The 27,499-nt window shown below is 44.7% G+C and overlaps 1 protein-coding gene across 4 annotated transcripts; it reads right to left on the bottom strand.

The window, feature by feature from the left end:
* Positions 1-910: 910 nt before the first annotated feature.
* On the bottom strand, positions 911-27,025 carry LOC113149214 (pleckstrin homology domain-containing family G member 3). 4 transcript variants are annotated; one of them, XM_026341151.1, is made up of 20 exons: positions 26,886-27,025; positions 23,917-23,970; positions 16,583-16,645; positions 14,557-14,993; positions 13,229-13,329; positions 12,211-12,280; positions 10,051-10,097; positions 9,604-9,754; positions 9,238-9,369; positions 8,693-8,875; positions 8,517-8,609; positions 8,191-8,277; positions 8,067-8,100; positions 7,684-7,785; positions 7,571-7,603; positions 7,405-7,415; positions 6,379-6,648; positions 4,957-5,058; positions 3,210-4,683; positions 911-3,024 (listed from the first exon to the last, which is right to left on the bottom strand). In XM_026341151.1, the coding sequence occupies exons 2-20, from the start codon at positions 23,963-23,965 to the stop codon at positions 2,153-2,155; spliced, it is 4,311 nt and encodes a 1,436-aa protein (XP_026196936.1). In that variant the 5' UTR covers positions 23,966-23,970; positions 26,886-27,025; the 3' UTR covers positions 911-2,152. The 4 variants fall into 4 exon arrangements, with proteins under 4 accessions (XP_026196936.1, XP_026196937.1, XP_026196935.1 ...); XM_026341152.1 differs by lacking the exon at positions 16,583-16,645; XM_026341150.1 differs by lacking the exons at positions 23,917-23,970; positions 26,886-27,025 and adding an exon at positions 17,813-18,116.
* Between the last annotated feature and the right edge of the window lie 474 nt (positions 27,026-27,499).

The raw sequence follows: 27,499 nt of genomic DNA, 5'->3' as shown, positions 1-27,499 counted from the left end.
AACACAGCTATCTTTCGACTACTTGTGTTTTCTCAGGTTCCCTTTGTTTTCCTTGAGGTCCACAAAAAGTCATGAACAAGAATAAATCAGCGCCACCACTACTTCAGCTTAACTTACTTTATTTTTTAGATAGATTCATTATTGTGATGTTACTGTTTTTAGTAACAAATCACAGTTCCACCTGTGAAACTCATTAAATCTAACTGTAAACTGACATCTTGGATCAGAGACCGCCGTCTTCTTCGAGCTCAAAGAACTGTGCAGAAAAACGTATATTCAAGTGTTTGTTTTTTCAGAAAAGTAACCACATTATATTTGATAATTTTTTCTCTAAACTTCCTCAAACTGACATCTGGCACGAGAGAAGTTGTAAACCTCTCTGTCTTTGTGGTTTCCGGCCCCGTTGCCGTTATGTTGGTTCCATCTTTGCTCACATCATCACGTCCTCAGACTCCTTATTTTGAGAATATTTCCATAAACGACCTCTCACCATCCGTCTATTCCCAATCATCTGACTCTGCTCCCTTATCAGCCTCCGGGTACCAACCTGCTTCCCTCAGGTCATCTCCTGAGCTTGTCCAGATGATTTAGAAAACGGCGGGTCTGAACACCTTTTTATATGAATACATGAAATCATGAAACTGCATTTTGTATTTATTCAAGTCATCTTTGTGTAATATTCTACTTCATCATTTAAGTCTAGCAAAAAAAATAAAAAAGTTCACTGACAAGTACCGCATGTAGTCGTCGTAGTATTCTGGACCCAGCGTAATCCTTTCATAACAAAGCGTTTGATGTTAAATCCTCAACAACGTGGGTTTAATCAGTAACTACACGGCTACCGCCATCTTCTCTGTAAAACCGTCCATGTGCACAAATCCAGAACTGCTGAAAACACACAGACACAGTGTTGGTTCTGTACATGTGGTTTAATGTGGACCAGAACAGACGTGTTCTGAGGTCAGTCAAGCACATTTGTACATACAACACGTATGTGACCACAGACAGTGTTTCTATTCACATCCGATCCAATAAATATGGTTCAGCCCAGGAACAAGCCTGAGTGAGAACAGTGGTCGACTGAGAGGAAAGTCACAGGTTCAAGTCCCAAATCTGCTAATGAGCCACTGAGCAAAGTGCTAAAATGATCAGACTCAGTCATCAGTTACAGCTTCTCATGTTTCTGTGCAGAGAGAACAAAACCTGACAGAACTGAATGAACAAAATCAATAAAATATTAACTTAAAAATCTGAAAGGCACAAAAAGATCATAATCTGTAAAAAACGGTTTTGGTCCTTGAAGGAAAGAATCTGAACCGGGATCATAAAGAACTGATTTTTACCACAGAAACAATCTGCTGAAGCTAAATAGTATTTATATATTTTTGTATATACTGATTTGATATATTTTCTTATAATCATCCATTCATTTATTTTTCTCCTGAAGCCAGTTGGACCGTCGACACATTTCTCTGAACGGCTTCACAGGTCAAGTTATCAGAGTTCCAGAGGGAAATCCCACATTTAGACGAGACCAGCACTTTGGGAAGTGACCAGTCCAGACCAGACGAGTCCGTGCTTGGGGCTAAGCACAAGCTGGACACATGGAATGAGAAGGTTCCTTAGATGTTGCTCATTTAACGTGAGGATAACCATGAATTCTGTGGTTAGACCTACGTATGAAGCTTTTACAGCTGCAGAGAAAACTACAAATCGGACTTTATGACTGAACACTCTGTACAAAAACATACTTTGAACGCAGACAGTTGATGTGTTTATATAGATTCTGATAATATACTTCATACTGTAAAGATATTTACATGTGCCGACATATTTATCTACAAAATGTGACGATGATCATTTCTCTATAAAAACTGTACATGTTAAAATGTAGCCATGAGAATTTGGGTTGTTTTATTATGTTTAGTCGTTACCTGTCATGAGACGGGTTTCCCTCATATTAAACTTCTGTTCGGTGTTTCGGTGTCTCATTAAACATTTGGTTTTCTTGCTCGAACTGGGACAGACCGTTAGTTCGGGATTTTACTGATCTCACAGGTTAAACTACCTGGTTTCTGCATATTATTCACACTGTCTCTTCAGGTTCATTACCTCAGAGGATTGAAATCACTGAAAGTGTTTGGTTTCTTCTTCAGCTCAGGTTCTGGAACTTTTCTCTCAGGTTTTTCACCATGCTCTGCTGACCGGCTTCTGTCTTCTGTCCAGAGTTCCAGCTCGTTTTCTGGGATTGATCGGTAGAGGACCCTGCCGTCTTGTCGAGCTCGTGAGGCCTTGTGGACTCGGTTTTAGCTTTTGCTTCCTCCCGTTGTTTATATTCATCCGACTCCTGATAGGCCCGGCAGCGGTCGATGACAGCCATGATGGAGATCTTCTCCCTGCTGGTCGGTGAACGGATCTGAACGTAGCCGTCGTCCTCTTCTTCTCTGGGTTCTTTGGTTGGTTCTGCAGGCACTGACTCTGTATTTGGAAGTTTCTCCACAACAATGATCTTGTGTTCGGGGTCGTTCGGTAGCGGTGCCTTAGCTGTGACATAGTAGCCATCATATTTACCATTAGCAACCTGATCCTGGAGCTTCTGCATCTCCGATTTATGGGCTCCGCTCAGCCGAGGGTCCAAAGAACTGGCCCGGTGGAGCCGTTTGCCGTGTTCCACTCCTCGAGTCTTGTACAAAGGAACAGTGAGGTGGAGGCTGGAGGAGCAGCTGGAGTGCCTCCTCACACCATCACACATCTGATCTGGGATAGAGCGACTCCGGCTAACAGGGTTCTTCTGGGAGTGACCATGATCAGAGTATTTGGAGCGAAGTTCTCGGACATCGGGCCAGTTGAAGCCCTCAATGGGAAGAGGAGGACTGTGGAGGCTGCGGGTTCGACCCCGAACTGGAGACCCCGGGGATCTGCATGTGAGACTGGCCGTCGGAGATCGGATGGGGTCTATGGGACTCAGTGGTAGAGAGGACGCCTTCTCATGAGAAACCAGGGGTAGAGTCAGATTGGGTTTACCTGAAATCACAAATGAATTCATCACTCCAGTTTAAAAAAAACAAAAGACCAGACAACAAACCAGAACCATCCGATACAAACACTGATGCTGACACGGTCACAGAGTTTGGTTTGTATTTAACAAGCTTCAGTAAACTAGTGGAGGGAAAAACAAAACCCTGAAGACAAAGAGAAGGTAACCGTACCTGAAGTCTCCTTCTCCTCCACTACGCAGGGTAAGCTGCTCTTGGCCATCAGGATACCCTGACTTCGCTGTCGTACCACTGGCTTTGTGGTTTTGATGCGCTGGCTGTACTGACGAGCCAGATGGAGGACTTTGCTGTTTGACTTGTCCACGTCATCCAGCTCTTTCTCACTGGGCCGTTTCCCCTCCGCCTCTGCCTTGAGCTGCACGACCCGAGGACTTGGAGCCCTGAGGGTGAGTGCCTCTTCCCCAAACACCTTTACAGTGTTCTTCAGACTTTCTGTCCGAGTCCTCTCAGAGCCTTTGTGCTTGAGGGGTGAAGTACTTGTGGATTCCTCTGTGATGGTGCAGACATCAGACACCCCACTCTCTCTGTCACAGCTCTTGTTTGGGGACTTTGTCGGGTTCGCATTGGTTTCTCTGGAGTTTCTTAAAGGTTCTTTGGACTGTTCCAGGCCCCTGTCTTCACTCTGCGTTGCAGTGATGTCTCGCTCCATTGCCTGCCAGATTTTGATCATGTCAGATGAAGGTCTGAACTCTTCATCCTCAGACAGATTATCCTGTAGGTTTTGAGATGTGGATCTGAGGATTTCTCCTAAATCTCCTGAATCTGTGCTTCTGTTGGAGGAGTCCAGAGACTCACTAGAGACCATGTGATCTCTAATGTCTGTGAGCATAGGGTCAAGACTGGAGGATGCGACTGAGCTGGAGAGATTTACCTGGGCATGTTCATCCTTTGGGACGCCATTAAAGTGGCTGACGGAGCTCCTGACCAGCCCAGGTGGGATGTACGTCAGACTCTCTCTGCGCTGGAGGCAGAAAGTGGCATTCTGGTTTCCCGCGTTCTCGTAGTAATTCTTGATTTTTCCAATGAGCAGCTGGTCCTGTTTGGACAAGGTGGACTCGCGCCTCCGGTGAATGCCTCGAGTGGCATCAAAGAGGTTGTCTTCCTGTGGAGGCAGTAACGTCAAGTCTGCCGTGGCAAAGGCCTCTGCAGGATCAGAACAGATGCTGTTGGGTTGCACAGGTCGGTCTGCGCCTTCAGCATTGAGGCTGAGGCTGAGGCTGCTGTTGGTCCGGCTGAGTAACCGCGGTGAAGAACAACCAAGGCAGGAGGCATCGTCTTGGGCCAGACTACCTCGTTTGATGCTGCTGGTGAAGTGCTGGGCGATGGCGCTGGCTTTGTCCAGGACAGAGGAAGGAAGAATGCTGGTAGCTTCGCCCTCCTTCGGTGGCGTCTCCTTCTCCTCTTCCTCATCCTCAGATGACTCACTACTGCTCAAGGTTTTTGCATCTGAATCATGCGTGGCTGAGGCTGGTTCCTCTGTGGGTTCAGGATCACCTTCAGGTATCACATCTTCTGACCTCTGAGGAAATACTGGGATCCCAGGGCCTGGATCAGCAGAGGGTACTACAGGGTTTTCTGTTGGTTCCATCTCTGAAGTCTTCTCCTGTGGCAAATCGTGTGTGAAAAGCTAAAAAAGAATAAATACCCATAAAGGACAAATAATTAGACCTGGGAAATATGTTTTAGGTCGTCGGTCATCTGTGTTGCTGCTACATTTTCACTGGGTTTTTGGTTCTGTGCATAAGAAGCAACAGTTTGACTCATGTTTCAGTCACAGAAAAATAGTTTTTAAATAACGATGAGTAGCAGAAAATAGTGAAACTGGTGCTGGACAAGAAATCGAAAATCGCAGTTAGAGGAACTTCCTGTAAATGGATCAAAGAACTGTAAGATATCAAACCTGCTCAGATACTGGCTCAGTTCCTCCTGGTTCTTCTTCTTCTGGAATTTGTCCATTTTCTTTGTTAGAGCTGTTTGAGGAGATGGTTCCTCCTTCTGGCTCCTTCAACAACAAACCAACACAACATGATGTGAAACAAATTGGCAAGTTAGGGCCACAACCAACATGGCATTCTGTCCGTCTACTCGTTATTGAAGTTCGCTGAAAAACATTTTTCTGAAGAATCAGTGTCTTGATTTTTTTACAAAATAAAACACGACACTGTGGAACATTGAACAATTTTCAGCTTTACAAAATAAGTTCCTTTCCCATGCGCTGATTTAGGGCCAGAGACCCTAAATGGGAAAATATATCCTCCTTTTCAGTGAACTGGTCCTTCACCACAGACACAATAAACACCTGAGCTGTAACAATCTGTGAACAAGCGAGAAGACAAACCCTGATCAGCAGCTTCACACCACACAAACTAAAAACCACACATGCAAATAAACAAAGCAACACCAACCTCAAAAGAATGAGAGGCAGCAGTGAACGCCTGCTTCAACTCGACAACTAAACACAACCTGCAGCCACGCCAACAATTATGGTTCAAACCAGATGCTGAAGAAGCTGCACATCAGAACCAAAAAGCAAAAAGGCAGAAAACAATTGGAAAAATGGAAGTTTTAATTTGTTCGACGCATTAAAGGAACAGTTCAGCAGTTCTCAGAATCAGGCGTTTCATCTCAGTGAGTCCAGTCTGGTCTTTGCTAGTTTGGCCTAGTCTAAGTTAGGCCCAACACCTCCTGGACCTCTCTGTACTGGACTCTCGGTGTCCTAAGAGGTTCCACACTGCATTTAGTCAAACATAGCAATGGAAACTGTGTGTTTTTATGGTAACAACTGTGGTTAGCGGTCACAGCTAGGAGGGCAGTGGTCTACGAACCCCAGGGTTCCCAGTTCCCCTCGATTCATATTTCGAAGTGTCCCTGGACAAGACACCGAACCCCGAAACCAAGGAGATCATTAATATTTTATCCAATACCAAGGCAGCAGACTTCTAACACGAGTTTTCCACTGAGTCACTTTCACCTGTGTCCAGTCTTTGTTAGCCTAGCTGTAGCTAAATGTTGGACTGTTCCTTTAATTTAAAAACTAAAAGCAGAGGTTTTATGGGTCTTTCAGTTCCATTTGAAAAGAAAGCAGCAGAAAACAGCTCTAGAGAAGCAGGTGGAGTTGTCACAGAGCTGAGCAGGAAGGGGGGGCTGTTATCTATGACTTTAGTGTGTTACGAAGGGTGGGCATCAGGCAGCAACAGGCGATGCCCATGTTGGAGAAGTCCAGGCTGGCAGCAGAAAGCCTCACCGTCCTGGAAAGAAAGGCCTGAACCCTGTAGGGCCAGCAGGAGATGGCAGCCAGCACGGAGCTGGCGAAGTCGTCTACCTGCTCGTCCTCCAGCAGGATGTCTTCCAGCTCGCTGTCCCCCGTCTGATGAAGCTGCTGTAGAGACAACCTGTCCGCCTCCTCCTCGTGCTCGCTGCAGATCTGTTGGTGCAGGGGGTCCTTCCTGCTGCCCAGCTCCTCCTCCTCCTCCTCTACACCAGCATGTTGCTCTGCTTCAGACTCGTCCAGACTGGATCCCAGTGTGCTTCTGCTGACGACAGGCAGCGGGCGGTGTCTCTCCTCCGGTAAGACCCCGACACTGCCTGACTGCTGCAGGATGTCACACACCGCTGATCCAGTTCTGAGGTCTCACACTAGAGCTAATGTTGTGCTGAACGGATCAAAGGAGCCTCAGGGGCTACTCATAATGTAGTCTGATAACTTGCAAAGAAGTTTCTGGAACTGAACCACTGAAACACCCAGCAAGACTTTTTCTTCATTAGCTGATTACACTATATCTAGTTTAATGTAAACGTTTTACATATAAAGTTATGAAGCTGTGTTTGATCAACTTACTGACACATAGAAAACTTTGGTGTTATAGTTATTATCCCAGTAAAAGTTGGTTTCTGGGGTGATTGAGGAAATAAAGGGGCTGTTGTGGACAGTGATGGTCATGAACATGGGGACCACCAACAGTGCAAACATACCGTGGTCCTATTGTTTTTCTCGCCTTGGCTTGTGTCTGATTGTGACTTTGGTCTTGTTGAGTCCTTATAGACCAGTAGAGGGCAGGAAAGAGTCTTCCCTGTTCTCCTATCACCACTGTACTCATCTCTAATCGATTCCAGGTAACACAAAGGACCAACAGATACTTATTGTAAAAAGCTAAATGATTTGAATAATTATTGCATATCCAGGGTCTTATTACAGGGATATCTGCAGATGGATTATGGTGTTTAGATTCTGAATGACAATATGCAGCGGAGGAGGAAGAAGAGTCTCTGTACTGGCTGTAATCTGAGCTGTCTGTGCCCACAGCAGTGATAAAACATGGTAAACCACAGAAATACAGGTGTTTCTTACCTTTGACACATCTGTACGTTCAACGGGAGAATCAGCATCATCAGCAGCAGCAGCAGAAGAAGAGACATGATGATTGGTTAAAGACAAACAGTACAAAGGTGCAGTTCATTATTTTTCTCTATTTCTCTTTGAGCTCAATCTAAAATATCACCAGAAACCGTCACACCTTTGGTGCTGTTGAGGGTTTGTTTGGTTTGCTCTGAGGAGAAAAGACAAATAGTTAAAGTGAAATGTGAACAGAGGAGAGCAGCAGATGTTCAGGCTGTTTTGTGTGTTCACCAGACTGTCGTCGTCCTTGTCGGCCGTCTCGATGAGACTCTTCAGACTGAGAGGTCAGAGCTTTCTTCAGCCGCTCGGGACTGTAGCGATACCTGGGTGGATCTGCATGGGAAAAACGGCAAGAACATTGACGTTATCGCTGAAAATGCAGTGATACAGAGGATACTTCAAATTTGAATCAGCGGCAAAAAGATCAGAGCAGCAGTTCAGTAAATCACAAAGATAAAAACACACATACAGTACAGAATCATTAAATATCAGCTCAACAAAAACCAACACAAAATGTGTCTCAAATCAGGGAACAGCAAAGAAACTACAACATTTAGGAATGTTAAGAATGATCTATTTAAGGATTATTTGGCGTATTTTTATATTTTACTCACATATAGAATCCTTTTCCAACATGGCCTCTTTTGCCTGAAACAAACATGACAAACATCATTGTGCTGCTGTTCCAGCTCTTCATTTATCACACTGCTGTGAATACTGGTTGTACTGCTGCCTGACCTTCTGTGGGATGATGGCCTGGTGGTTTTCCAGAATAAGCCGTTTAATGTGATGAGCCCACAGCTTCTTCTCCTCCACCGTCTTCGCCTAAACCAAAACACCACAGATTAGATCTGTAGATCTGAAAGCTCAAATGCATCAACATGCAAAGAAAGTGATTAAACACCTCAACAGTAGAAACATTTTTTACAGTCTCAGATTTCCTCTGGTCAAGATTTAAGATTTCCTGACTATGCTAAATAAGCTAAAGCTAACAGAGCGGTTTCGAAATGTCCTCATTATCTCAGTGTGAAGAAAAAGTGCATGTTAGCAGGTGGGGGTCTCACCTGGACGGTGTGAGGCTGTTTGGGGTGTTTGTAATGAATTACGCTGAAGCTCAGAGAGTCTTTGGCGCTTTCAATCAGCATCAGAGTGGAGCACTGAAAACACGCAGAGAGAAAAATACTGGTTGTATAAATCCACGGGACAGTTTGGTTTAAGTCTCAGTAACACCGCTCCTCACCGAGATGTGCATCTTGTAGACGAAGTGCTCCCCGCGGCGTTTAGTGATGAGCAGCATCCGGTCGAACAAGAAGAGCGTCCTTTCATTTTTGGCCCTGTAAACTTTGAAGGTTCCCTCCAGAACCAGTTCTCCATACGTGGTGAGGTCAGGACCTTTCCAGTTCAGCAGCAGAGACTGAACCTCCTGCAGAAAACACCGAAAACAGACAAGACGTTTTTATAAGCAGTGAGACTGTTTGGGACGGCAGTGCGGTTATTTTGTTTGAACCAGGTGAATTGAATCTTATCACCCCACTATTCACCAAAGCTGTACAACCACAAAAATTTGAAATATGTTTCAAGTCTGTGTGAAATGATTGATAAAGCCATGTGTGTCCTTACTCCCCTTAGCTGAACAGTTCCATTTTTTATTTCTCCGTTTTAGCGTCCTGCCAGTGTCAGGCCCACCACTCACAGCTGCTCTACACTGATGGTGGTTGTGTAGTTTGCTCTAGCTGACATAAAGTGTAAAGGTCTCACAAACAGTGTGCAAGTGCTGTTAGTGACCTGTAGTCTGACGGCGTGCTCGTGTTTCCTCTTCATGTCGTTGATGTACCAGGCCACTGCTGTCATGGTGTAGATAGCATCCTCCACCACCTCATAGCCCTCCTCCTCCGGGTCAAAGTGCTTCACTATCTCCTACAACAAATTATCATCAGTGAATCAGAATTATTCATTTCTCTGCAGAAGGTAAATCCTGTATGGCACTCGGCTCACTACTCCGTCTTTAAAATGCTGTGCCAGGTAACAACATGACGTCTGGGAAGTGAACTCTGAATTCTAATGTGTCCTGGTGCTTCTTGTATTTTCTGTAATTGCAGATAATTGCTGCTAATAAAAAAAGATTCTGATTCTACAACCCCCCCCCCCTACCTGGAGCAGCAGGTGATATTTGAGGATCCTCTGAACAGGTTTTAACAGATATGAGCCCAAAGGCAGCGAACACTTCAATGATGCCTGACGGTCTCGGAAAAACTTTGCCAGCAGTTTATTCCTCATGCACTCAGTCAGCGCTGCGACCGAACTGCAACAGGTGAAAAGAGAATAAGGTGTCAGAAGGAACTTTGGTTTGTAGCAGGTGACGACAGAAAAAAATGTCAATCAAACTGTGTTATTGTGAAATCAGGTGTGATTAAATACAGATAAGAACAGAATGCAGGTGTAAGATAAAAAGGCTACAGGGAAACTAAAACAGAGGATTCATATTTTAAAGGCTCCGGGTCAAAAACTAACTGGATTAAACTGAGCAAAGTTTAGAATCTACTGTGTATCGGAGATTTTCTGAATGAAATACGACAACAGCAGGTTGTCAGTACTCACTTTGGGTAGTTAGTGCAGTACTGGGTGTAGATCTCAAAGTACTCGCTCTGAAATGAGACAAACACAGTGATTTCATGTTAATTCATGTATCCACAGAAGTTACCAAGTTATCTGGACAATGTTTATTGTTTTTATCATGATTTTAATGAGTTAATTTGTTTGAAGTTTTTTCACTTACAAGCTGTTAGTGAATTTTGTTCAGTATTACTGAACAGATTTATTTAAAAATCAAAAAATCGAAACAAAAAAAAACTTGAGCTGCTGTGTTTTGGACTATAACACACACACACACACACACACACACACACACACACACACACACACACACACACACACACACACACACACACATATATACAGTGAGGGAAAAAATTATTTGAACCCCAGCTGATTTTGTAAGTTTGCCCACTAACAAAGAAATGATCAGGCTATAATTTCAATGGTAGGTTTATTTGAACAGTGAGACACAACAATGACAAAAAAAATCCAGAAAAATGCGTTTCAAAAAGAGTTATAAATTAATTTGCATTTCCATGAAGGAAATAAGTATTTGATCCCCTATCCGTCAGCAAGATCTCTAGCTCCCAGGTGGATCTTATACAGGTAACGAGCTGACATTGGCAGCCCTCTCAGCTCGTTACCTGTATAAAAGAGACCTGTCCACAGAAGCAATCAATCAATCCAGATTCCAAACTCTTCACCATGGCCAAGACCAAAGAGCTTTCCAAGGATGTCAGGGACAAGATTGTGGACCTACACAAGGCTGGAATGGGCTATAAGACCATCGCCAAGCAGCTGGGTGAGAAGGTGACAACAGTTGGTGCAATTATTCGCAAATGGAAGAAACATAAATTAACTGCCAATCTCCCTTGGTCTGGAGCTCCATGCAAGATCTCACCTCGTGGAGTTTCAATGATAATGAGAACGGTGAGGAATCAGCCAAGAACCACTCGGGAGGAACTTGTCAATGATCTCAAGGCAGCTGGGACCATAGTCACCAAAAAAACAGTTGGTAACACACTACGCCGTGAAGGACTGAAATCCTGCTGTGCCCGCAAGGTCCCCCTGCTCAAGAAAGCCCATCTACAGGCCCGTTTGAAGTTTGCCACTGAACATCTGACTGATTCAGAGGAAGACTGGGTGAAAGTGTTGTGGTCAGATAAGACCAAAATCGAGCTCTTTGGCATCAACTCAACTCGCTGTGTTTGGAGGAGGAGGAAGGCTGCCTATGACTCCAAAAACACCATCCCCACTGTCAAATATGGAGGTGGAAACATTATGCTTTGGGGGTGTTTTTCTGCCAAGGGGACAGGACAATTGCACCGCATCAAAGGGAGGATGGATGGGGCCATGTACCGTCAAATGTTGGGTGAGAACCTCCTTCCCTCAGTCAGGGCATTGAAAAGGGTCGTGGTTGGGTACTCCAGCATGACAATGATCCAAAACACACGGCTAAGGCAACAAATCACTGGCTCAAGAAGAAGCATATTAAGGTCATGGAGTGGCCTAGTCAGTCTCCAGACCTTAATCCCATAGAAAATCTGTGGAGGGAGCTGAAGGTTCGAGTTGCCAAACATTGGAGAGGATCTGCAAAGAGGAGTGGGCCAAAATCCCCCCTGAGATGTGTGCAAACCTTGTGGCCAACTACAAGAAACGGCTGACCTCTGTGATTGCCAACAAAGGTTTTGGCACCAAGTACTAAAGCACGTTTTTCGAAGGGATCAAATACTTCTTTCCTTCGTGGAAATGCAAATTAATTTATAACTCTTTTTGAAACGCATTTTTCTGGATTTTTTTTGTCATTGTTGTGTCTCACTGTTCAAATACACCTACCATTGAAATTATAGACTGATCATTTCTTTGTTAGTGGGCAAACTTACAAAATCAGCTGGGGTTCAAATAATTTTTTCCCTCACTGTATATAAAAGTCTATAATTCCAATACAGATCAGAAAAACTATTCGTGGTCATTTATCACCTGCACAGGAATCAGTTATCATGAGAAAGGGAAAAGCAACGAATTGACATGAAGATAGAAATTAAACATGTTGTTAATAAAATAAATTAGCAAGAAGTAGGATTGGAAGAGAACAGGAACAGCTACAGTAAATCCCCATCTCTGGTTTTTACGCATCGACTTCTGATTCACAATCTTTCTCACCTTCATGACGAAACACCTGGCGATGGCCACGGGGTCGTTGTCACACAGATCGAGAGCCTGAAGCAGCTCGCTGTGAAAGGAGAACACGTCACCATGACGACGACGATGACGACAACAACAACAACAACAACAACAACAACAACTCATCTGCACCCTGACGAAAATGTTTTCAACTTCAAACTAAATTCTGACCTGACTCGATTAACGAATAGGTAAGTGTCACATGGTCTCCAGCAGCTGTAGTTAAAGTGGAAAAATAAAGTCTCTTCTATTTATTTTAACAACAAATTATCACTAAACTTTTCTTAAAGCTGAAAAAAGAACTGCCGAAGATCACGTGATACAATCAAAAGCACCAGGACTGTTTCATGTAACGAGTTAAAGAAATTAATACAAAGCTCTTTATGCAGTTAAAGAAACCACAGCAACAAGAAAACTGAAGAATTCACTCCTTCACTCTGTGGCAGTAAGTGTAATGCTGTCACCTGTCCAGCAGCCGGCGCTGTTGTCTGTCCATTAATTTATGATTCCACAATAACTTAGAGACGTTTAAATATCTGAGGTATATTTCTGCGACTTTGTTTTCCCTTAGTTCTTTAGCAGATTTATGTCAAACGTGAATAAATCAGTACAACTGGGCCGTGACGTGTGATCTGAGTCTACACAGGAAGATTCACACTGATCCTGCTGCTGCTCTTTTGTTGTTAAAAAGTGATTTTGATAGGAATGGAACTGGACTGAAAGGTTCCTACATCAGAAGAAGACAGTATACATTCAGGGTCCTGCAGGATATTTGTAAACTCAACCACAGCAAACTACAAACCACTCCACACTCCATGCAGTGCAGCTGGGTGGTGCTGGTCTGAAAAACAAACTCACCTGTGACATGAAGCATCGAGCAATAGTGCTGAGGAAACCTTACACCAACACATCCGTTAACACGAGTTAAAGAGTTAAAACATTAGTCAAAAAAGTATCTAATTTATTTCCTGTCAGATTTGATTCTTGTATTTCTCACCTGTTGAACTCGTAAATGTCCTCGATGTTTCCAAACAGAGCGCACACCTGCTCAGGTCGAATCGACAGATCAGGCTGGTCGATGATGCTGGCCAGGTAGTCCTGGGAGGGGGGGGGAGTGATCATGTTGGTAGTCTAACAACAACAACTAACCTAATCTAACAACAACCTAAAGAACAGTGTTGGTCTGATCCTAAAATTGCTCTAAGTGGAGTCAATAAAAATTAATAGAACGACCGCTGTGTGTGTATATACACATACACACACACACACACACACAAACACTGTCCAGACTTAACTGTGATGTCATGAAAACGGCTTTTGGACAAACAGGCAGCCCGAAAACTGCCAGACGTGGCTGCTGTCAGTGCAGACACATAATGACTGAAACAGGTTAAAAATAAAAACCTGAATTCATTTGTTTAAAATAAGTGAATTTCCCTAAACTTAATAGATTTTACATCAATTCTCTCCTCGTACTCCGGCTTTGTGAGCTCAGGTAAACTGCTGACTCTAAACTGTTCACAGGTGTTGATGTGTGTCTGACTCTATATGTCGGCCTTGTGATAGAGAGACAGGGTACACCTGGACAGGTGACCAATGACAGCTGGGAAAGACTCTCGCGGTCCCACAACGCTGAAAGTGGTTTTGATAATGAAGTGATGGAGTGGTTTCACCTCTAAACAGCGTTAAGTGAGTTTATCTCCTGCTGCTGGTCCAGATCCTCGCTCTGGGTCCAGGTTTATCTGTGATGCTCAGCGTTACATAAGCAGCTGATCCGCTTGGTGCTGAACGTCTTAACCAGTTAATTATAGTCTGTGACGACGAGACTTTAATTAGAGGAAGCCGTGATCAGTTTCACACGTTTCCTGAAGCTGCAGAATGAATTAAATCCTCTGCATGTGGAGCTGCTTCGTTCTCTTCTCTCTACGACACAAATAAACCAGAGCAGCTGCTGCTCACCCACACCTTCAATGGACTAAACCTGGGCTCCAGGCTCAGTTACTGTGGTTAGTGTAGTGGTAAGATCACCACCTTCCATGTGGGAGACTTGGGTTTGAATCCCAGCTGTGGTCTACCTCCAGTAGGGGTCCTTAAGCAGACCTGCTCACGCTTACCCTGTAAATGACTAAATGTACTGTTGTTCCTGAGAGATGAGACTCACAGAGCTGAAGGTCAGCGTCCTGTTTCCATGAGGTGCTTTACTGATGAGACCCTGTTCAGAGTTTTTGGACTAACAATGAACCTCATCCGCTCGTGCGCTGATCGTTTAGTTTGACCTATTCAGATCTTTACCTGTGCTTATTTAGACTCTGATTCTGGACCCACCTCTACGATCATGCGCAGGTCTCGAACGTACATCCTCTCGGTCTCGATGATCTCCATGACGACTCGGTCCAGGTAGGTCAGCTGAGGGTTGGGGGCCATGGTGCCGGTGACGAACGGAGATTGCCGCCGCCGGCTGGAGGCTCGATTTGGTGTCGCCTCCCTGTTGTTTTTGTTGTTGCTGTGAACGAGGCCAAGGCTCCGCCCCTTCCCGTTAGCCTGGGGGCCCCCTGCGGGGCTCAGGTCCAGGTCGATGACGACGTCTGAGGCCTGGGTGGACAGCGGGGGGAGGTTGTCTCTGGAGGATCCGGATCCTGACGACAGTGTGGAGATCAGGCTTGCAGGGCGCCGGTCGGACGGCAGGTCGGAGGAGTCGTGGGGAGTGGCCGATGGAGCGCGCTCATTACTGCAGATGGAGGCGGTTGACAGGCGGGGGGACTCTGGAGGGGTGAACAAAATAAACATTTATTGAAAGGTTTATTAAGCTGCTGACATATGTTTCCATGCTCTGATCGTATCTCACACCTGGAACACCTGTACATCCTTTGGCCAGACCCCTTCACAATAAGAGTCTCTCAGTTCTGAACAACTTTTCAGAAAGTTAGTGCCAGCTTGTTACTGAGTCCCCTACCCTCCCTCGGACGCCTTTGTTTGTTTACTGGCTTCATGTTTTCTTATATGTTTTGTTTTATTGTTGTTTTAATGGATAATTCAACATAATAATAATAATAATGAATACTTTATTGATCCCCTTGGGGAAATTGTGGGTGGACAGCTGCTAGACGGTATGTCAGCGCTACACTACAGGGTTTCGGTGTCTTGTCCAAGGACACCTCAGCAAGTAGCCAGAAGGAACCAGGAATCGAACCACTCAACCTGGGGTTCGTAGGCGACTACAGCCGCAGGTTTACCGTGAGTAAGCTGATGGAGACTCAACGTGGATTCTCACCAGTGGTGGAAATGTGAGGGTAGTTTAGTAACGTTACACAGACGTTGTGGTAAAAATCCATCTGTCAGTGTTGTCGATAACATTTCCTGTTAATCAAGCCTGACTTTCACAATAAAGGTTCAGGACATGTTTCAGCATAAAAATAAAAACACAGTGACGTTATTAAGGAATTTAGGGAGTTGGTTTGATGTCGACACAGCGAAACCAGGACGGGGATGATTGTTGTTATTATCATGTTATCTTGAGAATGAATCTGTGAGCTGCTAATAACTCGATGACAGAAGATGAAACTCAAACAAACCAGCTCGTTCCTTCCATTTCCCTCAGACAGTGAATCATCTCGACCCAGGTTCAGGTTATTTAATCAGACAACAGCAACTGAGAAATGTCAGGAATCCATCACATCTAGTTTTTCAGCTGGAGCTTCGTCCTGGTCTTTACAGGATCAGACCATCAAGTCCTGATCCTGCTGAGTCCTGCAGAGCAACCAAAGACCACGTTTCTCTGTAAACAGGTGCGAGTTGGATGTTTTATTACCATGAAACCATTTCACACCCAGGACAGCGTTTGTCCTGTTGCAGGTTTGCTTAGACTGAACCATGTGACCTGATAATAAAGTTTCTTCATTAAACCTCCTTCTGAACTCGGTCCAACACAGACTGGCGTAGGTATTCACAATAGAAACACAGGTGACCCACACTATGACATCACTGTTCAATCAGCCAATCACCTACAAGCTGCAGGTTTCTCACAGAAACATTTTAATCACCTGAAATCACGAGTCAGGCCGATCAATGATAGATTTGTTGTGATTTGTTTAGATTTCAGGAGCATGCTGGGAATCATCACCTGTGATTTAGGGTTCACCTGACGGCCATTTGGAGCTCACCTTTCAGGAAACTACCTGAGCACAATTACCTGTAAACTAACACTGGAACAGCAGTGACCTAATAGCTGTTGTTTTTCAAAGTGAATTAAAAAAGAAAATGTTCATATGACCTGTCGAATGTTTGGTTTAGTTTCCCGCCCTCACTGCTCAAAATGGCCGCCGTGTGACGTGGTGAGTGAAGGTGAACGTACCGGTTAAAAACTTCTCTGAGGGTTTAACTAAATATCTGAAGAGCAGAGCCGCAGACGCTCCACCTGAGACACAGAACACAACAAGCAGACGTTCAGATGGAGCACAACAAAGATCCACAGCTGGAAAACAGATGTAGTGAAGTCAGCAGAGATGGCAGCATGAAACAGACAATAACGTTTACAGACCAGTGGAGACCGAGCGCAGAGCGCGGCCTTTGAAAAGGACCGGTGAGCAACAACTGCATCATGGGAAAATGTAGAGAGACCGAAACATGACAAGGACACTGTGTCTGATTGACTATTATCAAGTGAAGACAACTGTTTACTACTGAGTCAAAGTCAGAGTTTGGTCTTTGGGAGAGACGAAGACTCCTGAAGACGACGAGAGAAAATAAATAAATAATAAACTAACTAACTAACTAATAATAAACTCAAACAGTTTTCACACACACACAGACAGACACACACACACACACAGTCACACACACACACACACACACACACACACACACACAGCCACACACTAACGCACTCACAAACACACACACACACACACACACACACACACACACACACACACACACACACACACACACACACACACACACACACACACACACACACACACACACAGTCACACACACTAACACACTCACACACACACACACACACAGTCACACACAATCCACACACACACAGACAGACACACACACACACACAGCCACACACACACACACACAGTCACACACACAGTCACACACACAGTCACACACAGTCACACACACTAACACACTCACACACACACACACACACAGTCACACACAATCCACACACACACACACACACACACACACACACACACACACACACACAGTCCGTTAGCTGTTTGGCTTCCTGCCAGTTTATTGTCGGTGAGGCGTTCACTGACCCAGCAGGAAGTCTGTTTCTGGACTCCTGATAACATCAGAGTGTCGACCAGTCACAGCTCAGCGTTTATATTCAAACACAGACTGTTGAACTTTGACCTCTGCAGCAGTTACAGCAGCTTTTCTCCCATTAAACACATTCCTGATGAATTCACTCAAACTTTTCAATAATAAAATAAAACATTTCTATGATGATATAAAAGAAGAAACTCATTCTAGACTCATTTAAAATTATTAACCTAATAAGAATTAATTAGGTTCCAAACAGTTTTACAACAGTCGACATGTTCCTGCTGGAACTCACCAAACCAGCGGCGGGGGAAGACTCGTCGGAGTTTCCGATCGTCCCCACCGCTCCTCAGGGAGAGCTTCACCTCCTCCTCTGAACACATCCAGTGAACCACTGCTACACCTCCTCCTCCTCCTCCGGCCACACTGCGCCACTTGCTCCTCTGATACCCCATCGACTTAGTTTGTTCCCTCACTAATTCCAAACTTTTTAAATGAAAACAACCTAAGAGGGAAAACGCTCAGTTTTCCTGCAGCTTCACAGACGACTGAACGCTCCTGAAACACATGTTGTACTCTTACTGCAACTACAAGAGGGGAGGAGGAGGGGAGAAGGAGAGGAGGAGGAGAGGGTAGGAGGAGGAGAGAAGGAGAGGAGGAGGAGAGGGGAGGAGGAGGGGAGAAGGAGAGGAGGAGGAGAGGGTAGGAGGAGGAGAGAAGGAGAGGAGGAGGAGAGGGGAGGAGGAGAGAGGGAGGAGGAGGAGAGAAGGAGAGGAGGAGGAGAGGAGAAGGAGAGGAGGAGGAAAGGGGAGGAGGAGTGTGGATCATAGAAGGAGAGAGGAGGGACAGAGTCAGGAGGAGGAGTTTAAACATTAGCCAGAGACTCTGCTGCTGCTGGTCAAGAAAAACAAACTTCCTCCAGCTGCTGCCTCACGACGGGACGGTTGGTACAGTCCGAGGTCCAGGACCTGGTCCTCGTTCAGAACAACATAACTCAGGTTTAAATCCCAGAGGACAGAAACAGAGAAGAAGAAGAGGGGAGGACAGAGGAGGAGAGGGGAGAGGGAGAAGAAAGAGGAGGAGGGGGGAGGACAGAGGAGAGGAGGGGAGGACAGAGGAGGGAGGAGGAGGACAGATTTCTGCTCCCATGAAAGTCAGGGACGAGGAATGATGAGGAAACAGAGCCGAGCCTCCTCTACACCAGACTCCACCTAAAAAACCATCATTTTTAGAAGGAAACAGCTACTGAATCATACGGGACAGTGCTGAGATGAAGATGACATATCTGGGATGTGTTGAAGGTGGAAAACGTGGACGTATCCAAACTGACGTCAGAGCTGTAACGGATGACTTATTATTATAGTTAGTATAGTTGTTATTAATAACTAATAAAGACTTCTCCTTTCTCAGCACTACACATCTCTTTTTTTTGTGCCACCATGAAGCTGCTTCTGGATGTAAACAGAAATTATCCTCGGGGATCAATAAAGTTCAATGATATGTTGTCTTGTCAGAAAATGGTATAAAATGCTTGTCAGGCATTACAAAGGGTTAAAGTTGGTCATCATGTGACGATCCACTGATTTTCACTGTCACACAGAGACAGAGACACTCGGGAAGCTGCAGCTCTTTGACATCTCTGCTCAGAAAACTAGTTTCAGGTGATGACGGATTCTAAACCAGTTCCTCTGTACAACACTGCATGTACGCAGACTTTTCATTATGACTATATGAGAAAGTTCAGGGACTGATGTGACTCATGATTGGCCGGATACAGACAGGAAGTGACACTGGTGCTGAACATGTTCCTGTTTCTGATCTGAGATCAGCTGCGGAGTCAGAGACACCGAGAGCGACCGGCTGCTGCTCTTTGGTGGAGGGTTACCAGTGGAGTGTCAGAGCTCCTGCGTGCCTCGAATGCCTCGCTCTGATAGGATCAGCCCCTCGTCTCCCAGCAGCCCTCTGCGGTCTGTCAACAACCTGCAGTTTACACCTGAATGGATGAACATCACTAATCGACACTAAAACACATGTTTTCTTCATGAAGTTTGGTTTCAGAAAGGACTCAGTGTGTGTGAGTCTAATCTGGAATAATGACGATAAATCTGTCCTGTTAATCCAGCACAGATTACACCTTACAACTAACAACAACCCTCAGCTCCGGCCAATCAGCTGCTGCCGTCTCCATCAGCTCGTCCAATAACAACACAGCCGCTGAGACATACGGATACTGAAAACAGACACACCCGCTGTCCACTGTGACCTCTGACCTTCCAGCCTCATCTGTGTGATGTCACAGGTAAACGTGGACCCTGGTTTCAGTCCAGCAGGTTTAAATACAGATGTTTAAATGTTTCTGCAGCGTCCAACATTTTCAAGAAAGACGAGAAGGACGCGTACGCACTGTGTTTTTGTTACCCTGTGTCTCACCTCTCAGGCTACAAACCTGCTGCTCCTCACATTTCAGGCAACAGTTACCGGCACAGTGTGGATCCTGAAAGGAACACTCAGGGCTAAAAAGGCACCATATTTCTATTTACAGTGATTATTCTGGAGATGTTCATATCAAACATTATTCAAAGATAAAGCTCAGAGCTGCGAGTTAGAGCAAATACAGTACCTGAAGAAAGACTGAGCTTATTTTACCAGTGCAACCAGTATGAACCATGTCCTATAGATCTATAGTAAACCAGGAGAAACCAGTAGAAAGTGTGCAGGTAGCACTGCGTCACCTGTGTTATGTAACACAGTTAAAGGTGCCAGGTTTCCAAGGTGACTAAGAATCTGGTCATGTGACCTGAGATTATATTCAAGCAGACACACACACACACACACCATCAACCTAGTACTGGCTTGCAGTGGGACCACCAACCAAACTTCAAACAAAAAACAGCGCATTTAAGAAACAAGTTTCTTTAGTGCTACAGTTGAACTTCTATTAAAGTCATAGTTGTGTTGTACAAACACTAAAGGTAGTTTAAGTTTTTAATGAACAGGTCCCTTTAAAAAAAACGATAAATCTTGAATTGAATGAATTAAACAAACCAATCAATTAACAATAATCAGAACCCTTCAGAACTAAATCTTTATTTTGCTGTGAATAAGTTTCCAGGTTAAAGTAAACCACAGTTCTCACTTCCACAGTTTAACAGACAGCCCATGGCTGAAACCCTGTGACCAGAACCAGCCAGACTCTGTGTTCCTGCTGAACTACATGATTCTGTCTCATTCAAAGTTTGACAGTACCGGACCACAGCTGTCAGTCAGTAAAAACCTTGAGTAGAAATCTGATTCTTTAAAATCCCAGCCTACCTTAAACCTCCCATGGTCTTCAGCGAGGGGACAGACAGAAACCACGACCAGGACTGATCAGGTCTGACAGAATCTACCTGCAGCCCTGAGTGGAGGGGATGGGCTTTAATCCAATTACAAAGAGAGTGAGGAGCGAGACGCCACCTGCTGGACTGGACACACACTGACGTCAGAGTGCAAAGGGCAGCGGTTTCCTGTGAAATCTGACAAAGACGAGCAGCTGGGATTTAGTTAGTCTAACAACTGGGGTCACCAGGCCTCCACCAACCAGTGCAGGTGTAGTGTGACATGTGTGTCTATCCAGACTCACATCAGTTCCAAATGAGTCCAGAAGGAAGTTGAGTTCCTGAGATTACATGATACGACAACAAGAGCATTGATTATTGATCAGAACAGAAAATCTGACGTTATAACTATAACTAACTACTTTTCAAGAGATTTCCTGTTGGTGTGGTCATATTTTTTCTGTACGACAGGGATCAGATGTGTTGTCAGGTGTGTTCCTCTTCTCTTGTTGACTCAGTAACTGCAGCTTCACACAGAACAAATATTCATTGATGACAAGGAGCCGACCATGAAGTGAACAGTAAACGTGTTGCAGAGGTTTTTAGATCCTCTTCTCTTTCACATGAACGGACTCATTTGTTCATACTGCAGCAGCAGACAGACTGAAGTATGTCCAGTAATCAGATTACAGCTTCATTTCCATACAGAGCAGCTGGTTTACATACTGCTGGTAACAGTCATAAGGAACAGTACCTGCTGGAACTTTGTCCTGTTCTTAGCTTGGTTCCTGTCGAAGCTTTGATTTATGAGAATTCCTGTAAAACTGTTTCACTTTTATCACGACGGTGTCATTAAGAAACAGAATCTTCACAGATTCGATGAGTTCGTACCAACACACGTCTACGTGACAATGACCCACTTTAAACACAAACTGTGAAACATGCAGATGCTCAGAGACACTGGCGCCTTTTGTCTTCTGAGACGGTTCTGACGTTACGGCCGGTTCCCTCCACCACCGACTGCAGAGAAGAGAGACAGCACACAACAACACAGACGACAACAAAGACCTGACTGTGTCCTGCTGCTCACACACATACACACACACACAAAGCAGAAGAAATGAGATCCTTAGGGAGAACTGACTCTAAGTTCTGATCCTAGTCCTACAGAAACACGGTGGAACCACCTGAAGCACACAAAACATCCATGAGCTGGAGCTGACGAAGGTTTTCCCTGTATCCAGGTCTACGACCCGTGGGAATTACAACGTAACATGTAGTATGTTGGTTTTAACACGTGCAGGTGTGGTTCTGTCAGTGTTGTGTGAAATAAAGTCTCGTGAACAAACGACTGTCACAGGATACAGGTACATGTACACAGGATACAGGTACATGTACACAGGATACAGGTACATGTACACAGGTACATGTACACAGGATACAGGTACATGTACACAGGATACAGGTACATGTACACAGGTACATGTACACAGGATACAGGTACACAGGATACAGGTACATGTACACAGGTACATGTACACAGGATACAGGTACACAGGATACAGGTACATGTACACAGGTACATGTACAAAGGATACAGGTACATGTACACAGGTACATGTACACAGGATACAGGTACATGTACACAGGTACATGTACACAGGATACATGTACACAGGTACATGTACAAAGGATACAGGTACATGTACACAGGTACATGTACACAGGATACAGGTACATGTACACAGGATACAGGTACACAGGATACAGGTACATGTACACAGGTACATGTACACAGGATACAGGTACACAGGATACAGGTACATGTACACAGGTACATGTACACAGGATACAGGTACACAGGATACAGGTACATGTACACAGGTACATGTACAAAGGATACAGGTACATGTACACAGGTACATGTACAAAGGATACAGGTACATGTACACAGGTACATGTACACAGGATACAGGTACATGTACACAGGATACAGGTACATGTACACAGGTACATGTACACAGGATATAGGTACATGTACACATGATACAGGTACATGTACACAGGATACAGGTACACAGGATACAGGTACATGTACACAGGATACAGGTACACAGGATACAGGTACATGTACACAGGATACAGGTACATGTACACAGGTACATGTACACAGGATACAGGTACATGTACACAGGTACATGTACACAGGATACAGGTACATGTACACAGGATACAGGTACATGTACACAGGTACATGTACACAGGATACAGGTACATGTACACATGATACAGGTACATGTACACAGGATACAGGTACATGTACACATGATACAGGTACATGTACACAGGATACAGGTACACAGGATACAGGTACAAAGGATACAGGTACATGTACACAGGTACATGTACACAGGATACAGGTACACAGGACACAGGTACATGTGTACAGGATACAGGTACATGCACACAGAATACAGGTACACGGGTACAGGTACACAGGATACATGTACACAGGATACAGGTGCACGGGATACAGGTACACGGGATACAGGTACACGGGATACAGGTACACGGGATACAGGTACATGTACACAGGATACAGGTACATGTACACAGGATACAGGTACATTTACACAGGTTACAGGTACACAGGATACATGTACACAGGATACATGTACACAGGATACAGGTACACGGGTACATGTAGATAGAATACAGGTACATGTGTACAGGATACAGGTACACAGGTACATGTACATAGGATACATGTGTACAGGATACAGGTACATGTACATAGGATACATGTATACAGGATACAGGTACACAGGTACATGTACCTGTATCCTATGTACCTTTATCTGTGTACATGTACCGGTATCCTATGTACATGTATCTGTGTACATGTACACAGATACATGTACACAGGTACATGTACATAGGATACATGTATACAGGATACAGGTACATGTACCTGTGTACATGTACACAGGATACAGTTACACAGGTACATGTACCTGTGTACATGTACACAGGATACAGGTACAGGAATCAGCAGCATCTTGAAACCAGATCAGTTTCTTACCTTCACCCATGGAGACGTCATTAGAGGAACCGTGAGATCCTTCAGGCATCACACCTGGAAACACACATTGATCAGGGCAAGGAGTGTGTGAGAACAACAAACGCATTCACACTACTACAGTTTAAATACTTCAGAATCACTAAAAGTAAAAACACAGTAAAGTAAACATAGAAGTAAAATAAAACTACAACAGAACACACAGAATCAGAGGAAACTTCAAAAACTGCATTTTCTTTATTCGTTCAGCTTCATTTTAAACCTCAAGACGTCACACACACAGGTTGTACTGTGTTATTTACAGTACTGTGTACTGTACAGTACTGTGTACTGTACTCAGACAGACTAGACAGACGTGACCACTTCCTCGTTTTACTATGAAGAATCCTTTCGGAGCTGAGATGGTTCGGTTTAGGCTGGAACGATCACAATGACCTCACAGAACCGTTTTCCTACTTTAACACCACAAAACGATTCTGACGTTTGTTTCTCATCACGCGTTTACTTTTGTCCAGAACTAGAACAGACTCCGACGACGGGATTCTTCACTTCAGGTTCTGCTGTTTTCCAGGAGTCCTGCTGCCGCAGCAGGTGGATTGAAGCTGAAGGACGGTGTCAGACAGATGGAGGGAAACTGCTGCAGGTGAAGGAGTGGGTCACCCTGCAGTGATGCGTTCAGGGAAACTGCTCGGCAGCAAGATTCTGAGTGGATAATGAGTGGATCAGTGCAGGCTGGGGCTGATCCAGAATCTCCTCTACTGAAGTACTGGACCTGGTCTCTCCTGTCTCACCTGTTCCACTTGTTTTTACAGCGAGGAGCATTATATGAAGCTACTGGATCCACATGAGTCTGGAATAAGACGTGTTGGAGACGTGTGCAGGAGGAAAACTGTTCACTGAAGCTGGTTTTACTGGTTCATCAGTACATCATGCAGCAGATATTAAAGGGCCACCTCGCTGATTTTCATTTGCTTCCAGTGGTTCTAGTTTGGGGAGAACGTGGATCTGGTTGGTTCTGTTCTAAACCTCCGTCTTCAATGTGTTAAAACGTCATTATTTTTTCTTTGTGACTGAATTTCTTCATTAAGACAAATTCAGTCTCACTGTAACACTCATCCAAAAGGGACTCAGAAGGTTCAGGTTCAGTTTCAGCAGCTGAAAAGAAAACACACAGGTTCTGTTGTGGAAGACACAACAGGTTGTGATTACTCAAACCATGACGTCGTCTTCCTGCTACTTCAACATGAAAATACACTGAAGCATCAGGTGGCTTCAGGCTGTTGATGTTTCCACTGACGGGTTCTGTGACCTTCATCACTTCACTGAGAGTCAGTGACACACGGTGAAACCCGTCAGTCATATCCACCTGAATCAGCATCAGTGTGTTTGCTCACATCAGCGATGAGGGCCAAACAAAAACCCTGTGTGATGACAGAAGAACCGGACCGACCGCCTCACTGATACCTGATCTCCAACCAGCGTCTGAGAGACGCCTCATGTCCACAGGACGCACGTCCAGTCAGAGAGGCCTTCACTGACTGGTTTCCACCCGAGCTGCATCCACACATTAATCTGCAGCTGGTTCTCACAGTAAATGTCTGTTTGGGTTTGAGATGTTTGAGACAAGACGAGTCACTTCACACCCACTGAAACTGTGAGTGCACGTGTGTGCATGTATGTGTGTGTACAGTAAATTCAACCTGCTGGGTGTTTGTGAAGTGAAGCATCTCACTGCTCCGTGAAACTGAAACTATACAAGTGTACTGAGACAAGAATCCGCGACTAAACCTTGTTTAAACGACGCCTTGTTTTAAGTCTGATCACGTCTCTTTAAACTACAACACCCCTCACGTCCTGCCTGAGACACAGTGGACACAGATCCTGCATTTTACTCTCAGTCAGGATTTGACATTCAAATTAAGGGCGGTGAAGGTTCTACCAGATCCACCTCACCTACACCTGCCACTACACTGGAAACCAGCACAGTCTGCTGGAAACCAGTACAGTCTTTTGAAACCAGTACAGTCTGCTGGAGACCAGTACAGTCCGATGGAAACCAGTACCAGTTCTGGTTGCCGTGTTAACCACAGGTCAGGGACATAGAAATCTGTTAAAGGTGTGAACGTCCTGAGGCCAAGTGTCTGAGCATGCTCAGACTGCAGGCTGTCAGGTTTAATCTCATCAGGTTACCATGGAAACCCATTAATTTGCAGACACTGGTTCATGTTCCCAGTTTTAATGTAATGTGTGTTTGTCCAGATCACTGATGTGATTAATAGTTTGTTCTTTCACTAACTAAACTGCTGTTTTTGCTCTGGAGTCTGGTTGAATTACACTCATTACATATTATTATCATTATTACTATTATATATAATTAATTATTGCCTCGGCATGTCCATGTTCAGTCACACTAACCCTAACTGAAGCTTCCTGTCTTCAGATTAAAATATGTGAACAGTTCAGACATGTTTCGCTGTTTCTCAACACTGGCTCTGCCAGGGCGTGTTTCACAAAGTGGAATGAAGTGGAAATGTACGACAAACAAGAGGTCTGTGGTGAATTAGATTACTGCCGAATTAAACACGGGTTCCCCTTCGAGTCCATCACTCATGAGGCTCATGTTATAAGAACGAGGTGTTCTATTAACAAGCGGATAATTTTTAAATACCCGAGTTTCATAATGAGGCTCTGCAATGACCGGACATACAAACTAAGACCTGGTTCGAAACAGCAGCAGCTTCTACTTTGGACCAAGAAGACATGTGGACTTAAAGTGAAGCTGGTTAAAAACACGGAACCTCTTCCGTGTCCGTCCACACTCAGCCCCGAGAATGACACCGATGGATCCAGCAGGGATCCCGGTCCGGGAGTCCGCGGGATCCCGGTCCGGGAGTCCGCGCGATCCCGGTCCGGGAGTCCGCGGGATCCCGGTCCCGAGACCCGCCGAACGTCAGGAGGAAGTTTCTACTCACCTCACACACGTCGGATAAAACCCGCTCAGTCCCGGAGTCCGACACGGCTTCAGGGAGGTCTTTACTCGGTGTCTGCTTCTGACTCTACTCCGCTGTTCGCATCCAGAGCCTGTGCGCATGCGCCCGTCGGGTTTGAACAGTAGAAAAAGTAAAGTCTGTAAAGTAGAAGTAAAATAATTTCTGAGCTACGACTACTGCTGATAATAATAATAAATAATAAAACTGTCATGAAACAGAGACAAATAGAAAACTACTGGGTGTTTACCGGTGTTTCTCTGCGAGTTAAAGCTGCATTCCTCTGCATTAGTTTGACCACTGGGGGGCAGCAGAGTTTCAGCCTGAATCGGATCAGGGACTACGTCCGGGTTTTCAGGTTTTGAAAATCCTCTGAAGCAGATTCTGGATCACAAGCTGAGTCCACATTTAGCATCATTTACTGTTATGTATTCTTATTATAGAACATAATACACTTCAGGGCTGGTTTTAGATGTGTGTTCAAACACCTGCAGCTCCAGTTATCACATCAGAAATATATAGAATTCAAATAGAAAATACATTTTAAATGTTAGTTTTTATGTAGTTTTATAAACCGGCTTCAAAGTTTTCAAACTATT

Source organism: Anabas testudineus, chromosome 24, assembly GCF_900324465.2.
Source record: "Anabas testudineus chromosome 24, fAnaTes1.2, whole genome shotgun sequence".
Lineage (NCBI taxonomy): Eukaryota > Metazoa > Chordata > Actinopteri > Anabantiformes > Anabantidae > Anabas > Anabas testudineus.
This window is presented reverse-complemented; position numbering and strand designations above follow the sequence as displayed.